This window comes from Bos indicus, chromosome 15, assembly GCF_029378745.1.
Source record: "Bos indicus isolate NIAB-ARS_2022 breed Sahiwal x Tharparkar chromosome 15, NIAB-ARS_B.indTharparkar_mat_pri_1.0, whole genome shotgun sequence".
NCBI lineage: Eukaryota > Metazoa > Chordata > Mammalia > Artiodactyla > Bovidae > Bos > Bos indicus.
Window position 1 is genome coordinate 49,046,605 of NC_091774.1, and position 15,585 is coordinate 49,062,189.

The 15,585-nt window shown below is 41.1% G+C and overlaps 1 protein-coding gene across 1 annotated transcript; it reads left to right on the forward strand.

The window, feature by feature from the left end:
- The first annotated feature begins 832 nt into the window (after nt 1-832).
- On the forward strand, nt 833-2,489 carry LOC109570018 (hemoglobin subunit beta-A). Its single transcript, XM_019975844.2, has 3 exons — nt 833-988; nt 1,117-1,339; nt 2,236-2,489. The coding sequence occupies exons 1-3, from the start codon at nt 903-905 to the stop codon at nt 2,362-2,364; spliced, it is 438 nt and encodes a 145-aa protein (XP_019831403.2). The 5' UTR covers nt 833-902; the 3' UTR covers nt 2,365-2,489.
- The last annotated feature ends 13,096 nt before the right edge of the window (nt 2,490-15,585 follow it).

The following is a 15,585-nucleotide window of genomic DNA, read 5'->3' on the forward strand; positions in this document are numbered from 1 at the left end:
ATCCCTCCTGTTAAATCATGGAGAAGCTTCTCTGTTCTTCCAGACACTTTCCCAGGTCAGTCCATGAAGAAACAAGTTATATGCCTCTACTAGTCTTTGAACACATTACCTCTCTCGGGGTTATTGAAACCTTGGGGTTATGATTGATTTTTCATTTATTTGTATTTCTTACTACATGGAGAGGTCTCTATGTTTTCACATATGGATTAATGGAGTAAGTACTTCACAGGCCCTCTCGATCCATACTTATTCTATTTTTCTATCATTATTTATTTGGCCATAAATTAAATTAAGAAAAAATTAAATGAGTAGATAAGCAAATGAATATTTGTTTTCATACCGGAACGATTTAATCCCAAACAAGCAAACAAAAGAGATGCGTATTTAGAACAAGGGCAGAGGTTGTATCCAGGTTGTACTTGTAATTCTTTTGCATATTCTGAAGGCACAGGAGATGATCCATCCACATAGTCTTAAGTCGAATCATAGTGGACAAATCCTTTCCATTTTCTGGAGCCCGGAGTCTTCATTTGTGTAATAAGAAAATTGAGGAGGTGGTTTCCAAGAGGTTACCTTCGTTGTGATTCTAAAATCTCTACAAGCAAACTTCCTAAGGAAGATGACTTTAATAGCAATTTGTATTGCTGGAATGACTGAGATCTAGAGATGCCCAGAAAGAGGGCTGATGGTCTAAAGTCAGTGCCAGGAAGACCAAGGAGAGCTATGACTATCATCGTTCAAGCCTCACCCTGTGGAACCACAACTTGGCATGAGCCAATCTGCTCACAGAAGCAGGGAGGGCAGGAGGCAGGGCTGGGCATAAAAGGAAGAGCTGGGCCAGCTGCTGCTTACACTTGCTTCTGACACAACCGTGTTCACTAGCAACTACACAAACAGACACCATGCTGACTGCTGAGGAGAAGGCTGCCGTCACCGCCTTTTGGAGCAAGGTGCATGTGGATGAAGTTGGTGGTGAGGCCCTGGGCAGGTAGGTATCCCACTTACAAGGCAGGTTTAAGGAGAGTGAAATGCACCTGGGCGTGTGAGGACAGAGCCGTCCCTGAGATTCTGAAAGCTGCTGGCTTCCTCTGACCTTGTGCTGTTTTCTCCCCCTAGGCTGCTGGTTGTCTACCCCTGGACTCAGAGGTTCTTTGAGACCTTTGGGGACTTGTCCACTGCTGATGCTGTTATGAACAACCCTAAGGTGAAGGCCCATGGCAAGAAGGTGCTAGATTCCTTTAGTAATGGCATGAAGCATCTCGATGACCTCAAGGGCACCTTTGCTGCGCTGAGTGAGCTGCACTGTGATAAGCTGCATGTGGATCCTGAGAACTTCAAGGTGAGTTTGTGGAATCCTCAGTGTTCTTCTTCTTTTTATGGTCAAGCTCATGTCATGAGGAGAAAGCTGAATGGCAGGACACAGTTTAGAATGGAGAAGAGGTATTCTGGTTAGATTACTAAGGACTCCTCAGAACCGTTTAGACTCTTTTAACCTCTTTGTTCACAACCAGCATTTCCTCTGATTCATTCTTGTTCTCTGTTGTCTGCAATGTCCTCTTTTTAATTATATTTTTTATTTTGAGGGTTTAATTTGAAAAAAAATTATATATCAACTTTAAAAATTGTATCTAATATTTCCCCCTTATCTGTTTCTTTCAAGGAATAAAATGTTCTATTGCTTTTTGAAATGATTCAAAATAATAAAAATAATAACAAGTTCTGGATTAAGTTAGAAAGAGAGAAACATTTCTAAATATATATTCAGGAAGATATAGGTAGATTCACATCAGTAGTAACAACTTCACTTCAGTCATCTTTGTGCTTATATCCTACGGTCACAGCTTGGGATAAGACTGAAATACCCTGAATCTAACCTTGGATTTCCCTCATAGCTCAGTTGGTTAAGCATCTGCCTGCAATGCAAGAGATCCCAGTTCGATTCCTGGGTCGGGAAGGATGGCTGGAGAAGGGATAGGCACCCACTCCAGTATTCTTGGGTTTCCCTTGTGGCTCAGCTGGTAAAGAATCTGCCTGCAATGTGGGAGACCCAGCTTCTATCCCTGAGTTTGGAGGATCCCCTGGAGAAGGGAAAGGCTACCCACTCCAGTATTCTGGCCTGGAGAAATCTATGGACTGTATAGTCCATGGGGTTGCAAAGAATCAGACACGATTGAGAGACTCTCACTTCACTCACCTGCACTAACCCTGCCCTTGCTTAATGTCTTTTCCACACAGCTCCTGGGCAACGTGCTAGTGGTTGTGCTGGCTCGCAATTTTGGCAACGAATTCACCCCGGTGCTGCAGGCTGACTTTCAGAAGGTGGTGGCTGGTGTGGCCAATGCCCTGGCCCACAGATATCATTAAGCTCCCTTTCCTGCTTTCCAGGAAAGGTTTTTTCATCCTCAGAGCCCAAAAATTGAATATGGAAAAATTATGAAGTGTTTTGAGCATCTGGCCTCTGCCTAATAAAGACATTTATTTTCATTGCACTGGTGTATTTAAATTATTTCACTGTCTCTTACTCAGATGGGCACATGGGAGGGCAAAACACTGAAGACATAAAGAAATGAAGGGCTAGTCGAGACCTTGAGAAAATATATCAGTATCTTGGACCCCATGACAGCAATGGTTGTAAATAGCTGATGTTATGGAAAACAGGCTTTGCTCCTTAGCCTTACTCTCCCTTAAAGAATTCAAGTTGCAGCTTGATTTGGGAGTTAGATATTGCTAAATTTTATTTAAATAAATTATGTTATTTACCCTTTCTTGTAAATGTCTTCTTTCTCTTTAATTATCCAGAATATCACTTAGATTCATTAAGTTCTTCTGCCTAATGACACCACTGTTTTAAGATTTTCTTTTTGCATTTTACTGTCCCCATTTCTCTTTCTCCCCTGTTCTCTTTTTATCCTAGTTTTCTCTGCCATCTTAAAAGAACTACAAGAAAGACAGAACCTTCTGTGCTGGATTCGGAAAATGACATATGAATTATGAGTAATCCTTGTTCCTTCTTGCATCCTAATTCTGAATCTCAGTTCAGTTCACTTCAGTCTCTCAGTTATGTACGATTCTTTGCAATCCCATGGACTGCAGCATACCAGGCTCCCCTGTCCATCACCAACTCCTGGAGCTTGCTTAAATTCATGTCCATCGAGTTGGTGATGCCATTCAACCATTTCATCCTCTGTCGTCCCCTTCCTCTGCTTTCAATCTTTCCCAGCATCAGGGTCTTTTCCAGTGAGTCCGTTCTTCACATCAAGTGGCCAAAGTGTTGAAGTTTCAGCTTCAGCATCGGTCCTTCCAATAAATATTCAGGACTTGTTTCCTTTAGGTTTGACTGGTTTCATCTCCTTGCACCCCAAGGTACTCTCGAGAGTCTTCTCCAACATCGCAATCTGATGGCATCAATTCTTTGGCAGTCAGCTTTCTTTATGATCCAACTCTCACATCCATACATGGCTACTGGAAAAACCATAGCTTTGACTAGATGGAACTTTGTCGGCCAAGCAATGTCTCTGCTTTTTAATAAGCTGTCTAGCTTTTTATAGACAGCTTATTATAGCTTGTTATAGCTTTTCTTCCAAGGAGCAAGCATCTTTTAATTTCATGTCTGCAGTCACCATATGCAGTGACTTTGGAGGCCAGGAAAATAAAGTCTGTCACTATTTCCACTGCTTCCATCTCTTTGCAATCAAGTGATGGGACCGGATGCCATGGTCTTCATTTTTTGACTGTTGAGTTTTAAGACAGCTTTTTAATTCTCTTCTTTCACTTTCATGAAGAGGCTGTTTAGTTCCTCTTTGGTGTCTGCCATAAGGGTGGGTGTCATCTGTATATATGAAGTTATTGATATTTCTCCTGGCAACCTTGATTCCAGCTTGTGCTTCATCCAGCCCTGCATTTCTCATGATGTACTCTGCATAGAAGTTAAATAATCGAGGTGACAATACGCAGCTTTGACCTATTTCTTTCCCTGTTCTGAATCCAGTTGGGGAGATGCTGAAAGTAACACATCTAACAAGTGACTGTAAATGAGTGTATTCAAGGTTTTTATGAGATCAGGTAATGAAGCCCTTGGTATGAAATGGGTAGTAAAGATAAGTAGTACAGACAATTATCCAAAAGACAAGAAGACAAAAGTCAGAAAAGCAAAGGATAGCATAGGCCAAATCACTGATGAATAATGTGTTTGTGTATTCTGAGAATTTCAGGTAAACAGAAAAACAAATGAAGCAAAACTGCCTGGGATAGAATAGAATAGATACTATATTTTGGTGTACACTGTGGACACATTCTTAAAGTTAAAAATTCACCAAGAAGATTCCATCTAGACATTACTCACAAGATACTTGCACTGGTAATCAACAAGTAAAGTAAGGTGGTTTAACAGTTTAGAACATGATTTTGAAGTCAGAGAGCCAGGACTAAAAAAAAAAAAATTACTACTCTGACCTTGTGAAAAATGAGCTACCATTGTCAATTTGGTATATAATGTCATCTTTAAACATTGCAGGGAAATGAAAAACAAAAAAGTCTCGACACAATTCCTTACTTTGACTTTTAACAAAAGTTAATGTCAGGTGAGAATTTACAAAGAGTAAGTTGACTCATTAAACATCTCTTCCTAAATGCAAAAGATCTTAGGCTGAAATGGCAATATTGAAGAGTAGGGAATTTTGGAGCCTTCTTTTTAATGGATCTTAACAACAAAGCAACCATGCTAGCTGCATCCATGCTTAAAAGAAAGTTGAATTGGTATGTACGTCTGGAATCAACAAGTTAAATAAAAGTCTCTCATTTTTAAGTCAAAGGCTTTAGGGGGTCAAATCAGAGATGAAATCGTACTCTTCATGTAGTGTGTGGACTTCTCATTGCAGTGTCTTGTCTTGGTGAGCACACGCTCTCGGTTGCACGGGCTTCAGCAGTAACAGTGTGTGGGCTTCAGTAGTCTGGTGCAGGCTCAGTAGCCACAGAGCTCAGGTTTAGTTGCTTTGCAGCATGTAGAATATTCCCAGACCAGGGATTAAAGCATGTCCCTTCCTTTGGCAGACAAATTCTTATCTACTGTACACCAGGCAAGTTCTAGGTCTCACGTTTTTAAGATTCCACATAGTGTACATCCTGTTTGCAGGGTTCTGTGGTTATGGACTGAGATATGAGGATAAAAGAGGGGGGCATGAAACAGGAACAGGGAAACATTGTTCACCATTGTAGGGTACTACCGACATCTGCTGACAAAGGGCCCGTGACATGCTGGGCAGATCTGACTGGGGATGACACCAAGCAACGCTCAATTTAAGGAACCATCTCAGGCCCATCTTGGTGCTACTGCTCTCAGGGGAAAATGTCTTACATTCTAGGCCTCTGATCAGTACCCAAGAAGTGCTGTCACTGTTCATGTCACTTTGGCTAAAATTTGAATGTGTGAACATGCTCCAGAGATATTTTCTGAGTTTCCTACCTACCCAGCCACCATCTTCATCTTATTTTATTTAATTTTGGCTGCCCTAGTCCTTCACTGATGCATGTAGGCTTTCTCTAGTAGTGGCAAGCGAGGGCTACTTTCCAGTCGTGGTGCTTAGGCTTCTCACTGTGATTTCTCTTGCTGTGCAGCACGGACTCTAGGGTACATAGACTTCAGCAGCTGCAGTGCTTAGGCTCAGCAGTTGTGGCCCACGGGCTTAATTGCTCAGTGGCATGGAATCTTTCTGGACTTATCAGGGATTAAACTTTGGCAGGTGATTTTTTAACCACAGGACCACCAGGGAAGCACCACTATCCTCATTTAAAAGCAAGAATTCTGAAGCAGTTAGTGTGATGAACAAAGGAATTGACAAAACTCAACATAAAGACTCTCCTTGTCTGGCTTTCACATCCTTCCACACAGATACTCACATTTAGAAATCAGCATGTACAAGAGCATGTGCATGCATGCACGCTCATACACACACCAACAGCTCACAAATTCCACATCCTGTTGGAAAATCCACTTGGTGTTAAACATTTATTTACAGGTTGACCCCTTGCTACCACCTCCCTGGTGTAAGGCAATGTAATCTCCACCTGGAGCTTACTGCAGACTCCTAACTGATCTTTCTACCGCTGCTCCTCACAATGTCTTCCCAATATGGTAGTCAAAGCACACTGGTAGAAATGGAAATTGTGTATGATCATCTCTTTGTCCAAAGTTCTCTGGTATTTTCCTTCATCACTCATAATAAAGCCAAATTTCGTACAATAATAATTGCTAATATTTATATTGGCACCTACAGACTTCCTCTGTGGCTCAGTGGTAAAGGATCCACCTGCAACCCAGAAGTCACAGGAGACTCAGGATTGATCTCTGGGTTGGGAAGATCCCCTGGAGGAAGGCATGGTGACTCATTCCAGTATTCTTGCCTGGAAAACCCTATGGACAGAGAAGCCTGATGGGCTACAGTCCATAGGATCATACAGCAGGATGAAATTGAAGTGACTTAGCACGCATGCATACATGTTGGCACCTATAAATTTAAAAAGGCTTCCCTGATGGCACTGGTGGTAAAGAACACACCTGCCAATACAGGAGACATAGGTTCAGTCCCTGGGTTGGGAAGATCCCCTGGAGGAGGGCATGGCAACACACTCCAGTATTCTTGTCTGGGGAATCTCACGGACAGAGGAGCTGGCGGCTACAGTCCAGGTTGCAAAGAGTCGGACACGACTGAAACAACTTAGCATGTGTGAACACATACATAAACACCCACCACTACATGCATACAAAAACATCAGTGGAGTAATGCCAAAAGAGGTAATGCCAATCAACGCTATTTCAGTTCAGTTCAGTTCAGTTGCTCAGTCGTGTCCGACTCTTTGCGACCCCATGAATTGCAGCAACCAGGCCTCCCTGTCCATCACCAACTCCTGGAGTTCACTCACACTCATGTCCATCGAGTCAATGATGCCATCCAGCCATCTCATCCTCTGCCGTCCCCTTCTTATCCTGCCTCCAATCCCTCCCAGCATCAGGGTCTTTTCCAATGAGCCAACTCTTCACATGAGGTGGCCAAAGTACTGGAGTTTCAGCTTTAGCACCAGTCCTTCCAATGAACACCAAGGACTGATCTCCTTCAGAATGGACTGGTTGGACCTCCTTGCAGTCCAAGGGACTCTCAAGAGTCTTCTCCAACACCACAGTTTAAAAGCATCAATTCTTCGGCACTCAGCTTTCTTCACAGTCCAACTCTCACATCTATACATGACCACTGGAAAAACCATAGCCTTGACTAGATGGACCTTTGTTGGCAGAGTAATGTCTCTGCTCTTTAATATGCTGTCTAGGTTGGTCATAACTTTCCTTCCAAGGAGTAAGCTCAATGCTATGGGCCTTGATGAAATTAGTTAGTTTCAGAATGTAGCCCATTTATTTGTAGGTTGAAGTTGACTCTTGAAGACTTATTTTAGTCAAAATAAAAGGCCCACAAGCCTAAAATCAGAAATCAAATGTAATTATTTATTAATTTACATTGGAATTTATAACTTGAATTTTCATGGTTTCCTTATATCAATCAAGTAAAAGTAGAGGAAAAAAACTTACAAGGCAGGTAGCTGGATTCAATCATGCCAAGAAAGCATCTTAGCAGTAAGTTCAGACATGGCTTATTCATCCTCTTCATGGGAAAGATAGATATAGCCTAAACATAAATATTATGTGAGTTTCAACGTCTCTAGATTCTAAGTCAACAGAGCAACCTTCTTTTTCCTAAATTTCCTTTGTTGTTCAATTCTCTAATGATTAACACACTTTTTACACATTAGAACATTCCAAAGATTATAGTTAAGAGTTTCTGGCCTGGGAAGCATTCTTTTTCTTTCAGGTGATTTTGTGTCTGGTTTTTTTTTTTTTTTTGGTATTTAAATTAGTTTTCATAAAATTTTAAACTAAGTTTATTTTTAATTACAATTAAAATTAGAGTGAAATTTGTTCCTCTGGCTTTCAAGGTCTTGCATGTTATCTAGCCACTGTAGCCTTCATATTTTGACAGTACTCACATATTTATAAACATACACACACACACACATATTTTACACAGGACATATTGACCAGGCATTTCTCAACAGTTAACCATGCAAGACCCCCAAGCACAAACCCATAATCTCTTTCACTTATCTACTTGCATGGAGACTAAGGACAGAGTCTTTGAAAGCAGTAGGAGAAGTACCCTGGCTTTCATTGTCTTGAGCTAGTCCTCTCCTTTGCCACAGCTCTGTGTACTCCTGAACCCTTATCTAGGTTCACACTTCCTGATCCACTGAGCTATCTCCAGCCCAGGTACACAGAAGAAGAAAACCACTGGATCTGTCTATCTCTGTTAATTAAAAACACACCAAAATAAAATAAATGCCCCATCCCCTTATGAGCCCCAGAAAGCATGTGAACACATAGAAGAAATAGGAGATGGAGGAGAAGAATAAGACAAAAAAGAAGAAGGAGAAGGGGAGGGTTAGGAGGAGGAAAAAGAAGAAGGAGAAGAATAAAGGAAAGGGAAAGAAAAAAAAAACTAAATGAAACAGGTACAGGAAATAATTGGTGGCACTAAGGCCTGAATGGGCTAGAGGAGAAAGCAGGGCTACAGTAGCTTGTTGGTCTAGGAAACTAAGAAACTTGCCTTTCCCTCAGAGATACCTCAGACTCAGTAAGATAGGGTCTGTGAAAATTTGGTTTCAGAAAGAGTCTTTCTGGGGCTAGAATTAGCAAAGTTTGAAAGGGGGTTGGGCCTTCCCCTGTGGTGCTAGTGGTAAAGAACCCTCCTGCCAATGAAGGAGACTTAAGAGGTACAGGTTTGATCCCTGGGTCGGAAGATCCCCTGGAGGAGGGCATGGGACTCACTCCAGTATTCTTGCTTGGAGAATCCCATGGACAGAGGAGCCTGGCAGGCTACAGTCCATAAGGTCCCACAGAGCTAGACATGACTAAAGTGGCATAGCATGGCACAGCATGGAAAGGGGCTTGGGAGAGGAGCAATTGCTAACTGCCCTCACTAGACCATATAATACAAAGGCTCTTTGTTTCTCATAATTTCTCATAGTAGAAGATCTTATTAATGGGTAAGATCTAAATATAAGCATCACTGCTTCCATTGAAGCCCTGCTTAGTTACTAAACTTCAAATCTATCCTGTTTCAGTTATGTGTAGATTTTTTTTTCAAGTGCCATGCTATGTCTTAGTTCATAGACTACATTAGGTAATAGTATTTAAACTGGACATAAAACCCCTGGAATTTCTCAAAAATTTAATCATAAAAATAAATGAAAGCAACAGGCTTGCCTCATAGCTCAAATGGTAAAGACTGCCTGCAGTGCAGGAGACCTGGGTTTAATCCCTGGGTTGGGAAGATTCCCTGGAGAAGGGAAAGGCTACCCACTCCGGTATTCAGGCCTGGAGAAATCCATGGATGCAAAGAGTCCATGGGGACTCAAAGATTTGGACACAAATGAGCGATTTTCACTTTCTTTCACTTTTGCCTAATGTAAAAAAAAAACAAAAAAAAACAAAAAAACAATGAAGCCAAGAAAGTAAAGTTATAAAATGGGAAAATGAGAAGTTTATGACTTTTCTAAGTTGCCACATTCCAGCTTTAACCTTCAAAGTTCATTATGTAGACAAGTGTGCAATGACTGGCTGGTTTTGATTTTCCATTCCCTCTTCTTAGTAAAGATTCCTCTTGCTTAATTAACATTCTCAGGCTATGCCTAAGTCACAGTGGGCCCAGAGGTCCTTCAAACAATCGATGTCTGTACTCTCAGCCAACAACATAAAGAAATCCCTCTAGGAATGGACCCAGCTGGGGTTCAGAGTCACCTTCAATCTTTGTGAGAGCTGATGCAGAGGCCCTGTGTTTACAAAGCAGGATTGTTGCCCGGCTAGTAGTTGTGCCTATTCTCTAGTTCATTGGAATTATTAATACAGCAAAAGCTATTCATTGGCTTCCCGCCTGGCAGCCATTACAATTTCCAGCTACTAGTGTACCCAGGGGCTTCCCTGGTAGCTCAAACAGTAAAGAATCCGCCTACAATGCAGGAGACCTGGGTTCAATCCCTGGGTTGGGGAGATCCTCTGGAGAAGGAAATGGCAATCCACACCAGTATTCTTGCCTGGAGAATCCCCATGGATGGAGGACCCTGGTAGGCTGCAGTCCATGGGATTGCAAACAGTCAAACGGGACTGAGAGATTAAGCACAGTGGTATCCAGTTTTTTCTAGGCTAATGTAATAATAGGAATTTTGATCTTGTCTAGCTTCCCTGGTGGCTCAGAGGTTAAAGCGTCTGCCTCCAATGCGGGAGACCTGGGTTTGATCCCTGGGTCGGGAAGATCCCCTGGAGAAGGAAATGGCAACCCACTCCAGTATTCTTGCCTGGAGAATCCCATGGACTGAGAAACTTGGTAGGCTACAGTCCATGGGGTCGCAAAGAGTCAGACATGACTGAGCGACTTCACCTTCTACCTATTTCTACGATTATAAAGATAAATTCAGATTATAATGAAAGCAGGCTAATTTATAGCCTCTCTAATCAAGAATACTAAGTAGCCTTTTTTGTATCTTCAGTGGTTTATAAACCCTGTTCATAATTTTCCAATTTTAAAATTGAAAATAAAAAAACATATTTGTGATGAAGAGTACCTTCTAAAGTACTTTTTTTTCTCAGCTAATAGTATGAAAAAATGTAGTAGAATCAAAGATCTATTTTTATCTCTTACCACTTTATAATGTATATAATTCTCCATGCTAATAGCACCTAAGGATAATACATTATTTGACTTAAAGGATTAGTATATGTCATATTTAGCTAGCAAGGTTTAATAAAATATTTTACTTTTCCTTGCTAAAAAGAGGCATCTTATATTTCTTAGAATCCTGAAGAGAGTTTACCAAAGTACAAAAGAGGCAAAAGAGGCAAGAACAATCTTTGTCAAATTTTAAAATTTCTTTTAAAAAGTCCTTTTTATTTAAGTATCTTTAGATATAATATCAGAGAAGGCAATGGCAATCCAGTCCAGTACTGTTGCCTGGAAAATCCCATGGGCGGAGGAGCCAGGTAGGCTGCAGTCCAGGGGGTCCCTAAGAGTCAGACACAACTGAGCAACTTCACTTTCACTTTTCACTTTCATGCATTGGAGAAGGAAATGGCAACCCACTCCAGTGTTCTTGCCTGAAGAATCCCAAGGACAGGGAAGCCTGGTGGGCTCTTGTCTGTGGGGTTCAACAGAGTTGGACATGACTGAAGTGACTTAGCAGCAGCAGCAGCAGATATAATATTTTTATTTTATCAATTTTAACTTACAGGCCGTTCAGTTCAGTTCAGTTGCTCAGTCATGTCTGACTCTTTGCGACCCCATGAATCAAAGCACGCCAGGCCTCCCTGTCCATCACCAACTCCTGGAGTCCACCCAAACCCATGTCCATTGTGTTGGTGATGCCATCCAACCATCTCATCCTCTGTCGTCCCCTTCTCCTCCTGCCCTCAGTCTTTCCCAGCATCAGGGTCTTTTCAAATGAGTCAGCTCTTTGCATCAGGTGGCCAAAGTATTGGAGCTTCAGCTTCAACATCATTCCCTCCAGTGAACACCCAGGACTGATTTCCTTTAGGATGGACTGGTTGGATCTCCTTGCAGTCCAAGGGACTCTCAAGAGTCTTCTCCAACACCACAGTTCAAAAGCATCAATTCTTTGGTGCTCAGCTTTCTTTATAGTCCAACTCTCACATCCATACATGACCACTGGAAAAACCATTGCCTTGACTAGACAGACCTTTGTTGGCAAAGTATTGTCTCTGCTTTTTACTATGCTGTCTAGGTTAGTCATAACTTTCCTTCCAAGGAGCAAGTATGTTTTAATTTCATGGCTGCAATCACCATCCGCAGTGATTTTGGAGCCCAGAAAAATAAAGTCAGCCACTGTTTCCCCATCTATTTCCCATGAAGTGATGGGACCAGGTGCCATGATCTTAGTTTTCTGGATGTGTGTTGAGCTCTAAGCCAACTTTTTCACTCTCCTTTTTCATTTTCATCAAGAGGCTCTTTAGTTCTTCTTCACTTTCTGCCATAAGGGTGGTGTCATCTACATATCTGAAGTTATTGATATTTCATTTTAAAAGTCCTTTTTATTTAAATACCTTTAGATATAATATTTTTATTTTATTTATTTTAACTTATAGGCAATAAATGAATAATCTCAGTTTTTTCTGACCATTTAATCTTTCTGATGTATCATGGATAATCATATCACTTATCTCTCTAAACTTTGGGTTTTTCATCTGGGAAAAAGAGACAATAATGATGGTATTTCATAGGAGACATAAGTAAAATATTTCAAAATGGGCAGCTGAGATAATAGCTTGAATCAGCAAGCACCTAAGTAAAAATGAAACTCTATTCAGGCTATGTGACTTCAGAATCAGAATTCATAAGCCTTTACCAAGCTATAGACATTTCAACCCTATAACCTTTCTTAAAGCCCTTTTCCACAACCTTTAGTAATAAGAAAGCAAGAAATGGATTAGATCCCTGGAGACAAGCCAGTTCTGTTCCCAAAGGCAGTTTCCAGAGAAGGATATAGAGCCCTGAAGTGGGTATGAGGGAGAAGGAGAGGGACCAGCCTCACATCCTGAATTTAAGAGAAGACTGGTGTCCACACTCTGGAAAGAGAATGGGATATACTCAAACTGTCTGCTTCAGGTGGGGTTTCTTTCCTCAACTCTTGGTCTTATAGAATCTGATTCTTATTCCCTGGACTTTGACAATGTCTGATCCTCATATCCAAGGTCTAAGGAAAGAATCACTGTCCTCATACTGTGGATCTATAGAAATTTGCCTTGGAATCCTAGAGCCTTAAGTCTACTAATTAATATATCAAATGTAATTCAAAAAGTTACATGCACCACTATGTTTGAAGTAGCATTATTTACAATAATAGACAAGTAATCTAAATGTCTATCAACAGATGAATGGATAAAGAAGATATGTGTGTGTGTGTGTGTGTACTATTGTTGTCCTTTACTCATTAAGTTGTGTCTGATTCTTCAACCCACTCCAGTACTCTGGCCTGGAAAATACTATGCATGGAGGAGCCTTGTAGGCTTCAGTCCATGGGGTCGCAAAGAGTCAGGACATGACTGAGTAACTTCACTACTACTATGGACTGTAGCCCGCCAGACTCTCCTGTCCTTGGGATTCCCCAGGCAAGTGTGGGTTGTCATTTCCTTCTCCAGGAGCTCTTCCTGCCCGAGGGATCAAACTTACATCTCCTGCACTGGCAGGTAGATTCTTTACCACTGTGCCACCAGGGAAGCCCCCCAACAAAAGATGATACAAATGAACTTATATACAAAAGAGTAATAGACCTGCAGACAATAAACTTTTGGTTACCAAAGGGGAAAAGTGAGCAAGGGATAAATTAGAAGCTTGGGATTAATATAAACACACTACTATATATTAAATAGATGAACTTACTCATAGCACAGGGAACTATATGCAATATTTTGTAATAGACCATAAGGGAAAATAATCTGAAATATATATATATATATATAAACATTAAGTCCCCTCTGTCTGAATGAGTTCAATTCTGAAGGTCCAATCCTAGGTCCAACAAAGTTAGCCTAGGTACAAAACTAACAAGGCTTTCCTGGTGGCTCAAGCTGTAAAGAATCCACATGCAATCCAGGAGATGAAAGAGACATGGGTTCAATCCCTGGGTTAGAAAGATCCCCTGGAAAAGGAAACAGCACCCCACTCCAATATTCTTGCCTGGAAAATCTCATGGACAGGGGAACTTGGCAGGTTACAGTCCATAGGGTTGTAAGGAGTTGGGCATGACTGAGCATGCACTCAGTCAATTGACATCATCAGCTAATATAAGCAGACATATAGTACAGTATGTAATGTGTTTACAATATTTTTTACACAAATAACATAAAAAACAAATACAAAAAATAAAGACAACATTTTTGATCTTAAAGTATACCATCTTGAAAACTACCGTAGTACAGCACAGCAGCTGGCATACAGGGGCTGGCATTGAGTGAACGGGCAAGAAGAGTTACTGGCTGGAGGAGGGAGAAGAGGTGGGAGATGGTAGAGCTGGAGAAGCATCAGCAATAGGAGATGGAGAGCAAGCTGCAATTTCACTCACACCTGAAGTTGATGGAACACATGGCCACATCTTTGAAAGTTTGCAACTTGAAGGTTCATATATAGGGGTTTACTGTAACTGGATCACTTTGCGGAACACCTGAAACTAGCATAACATTGCAAACCAAATATAGAAAAAAAAAATACTCTTATTCACACAAGGGCTATTCTTCACAATGTAGACAGACATTTCTTGTCCTTTCATTGGGCTTCTATTTCAGTGATAAAATATCTACTCTCTTTACCTAGAATTGTGTCATCCTAGGTTTGAGCTATTTCAAATCCTAAAACATGATGTTGCGACAGTGCTGCACTCAGTATGACAGGAAATGTGGAAAACTCAGCAGTGGCCACAGGACTGGAAAAGGTCAGTTTTCCTTCCAATCCCAAAGAAAGGCAATGCCAAAGAATGTTCAAACTACCGCTCAGTTACACTCTCTCACATGTTAGCAAACCAAAATTCTCCAAGCCAGGCTTCAACAGTACATGAACTGTGAGCTCCCAGATATTTAAGTTGGATTTAGAAAAGGCAGAGGAACCAGAGATTAAATTGCCAACATCCGCTGGATCATCGAAAAAGCAAGAAAGTTCCAGAAGAGTATCTATTTTGCTTTATTGACTACACCAAAGCCTTTGACTGTGTGGGTCACAACAAACTGTGGAATATTATTCAAGAGATGGGAATAAAAGGCCACCTGACCTGCCTCCTGAGAAATTTGTATGCAGGTCAAGAAGCAACAGTTAGAACTGGACATGGAACAGCTGACTGGTTCCAAATCAGGAAAGGAGTACATCAAGGCTGTATACTCTCTCTGCTTATTTAACTTATGCAGAGTACATCATGTGAACTGCCAGGCTGGATGAAGCACAAGCTAGAATCAAGGCTGCTGGAAGAAATATCAATAACCTCAGATATGAAGATGACACCACCCTTATGACAGAAAGTAAAGAACTAAAGAGCCTCTTGCTGAAAGTGAAAGAGGAGAGTGAAAAAGTTGGCTTAAAACTCAATATTCAGAAAACTAAGATCATGGCATCCGGTCCCATCATTTCATGGCAAATAGACGGGGAAAAAATGGAAACAGTGTGAGACTTTGTTTTGTTGGGCTCCAAAATCACTGCCAATGGTGACAGCAGCCATGAAATTAAAAGACCCTTGCTCCTTGGAAGAAAAGCTATGACGAACCTAGACAGCATGTTAAAAAGTAGAGACATTACTTTACTAACAAGGATCCATCTAGTCAAAGCTATGGTTTTTGTAGTAGTCATGTATGGATGTAAGAGTTGGACTATAAAAAAAGCTGAGTATTAAGAACTGATGCTTTGTATTGTGGTGTTGGAGAAGACTCTTGAAAGTCCCTTGGGCTGCAAGGAGATCAAACCGGTCAATCATAAAGAAAATCAGTCCTGAATA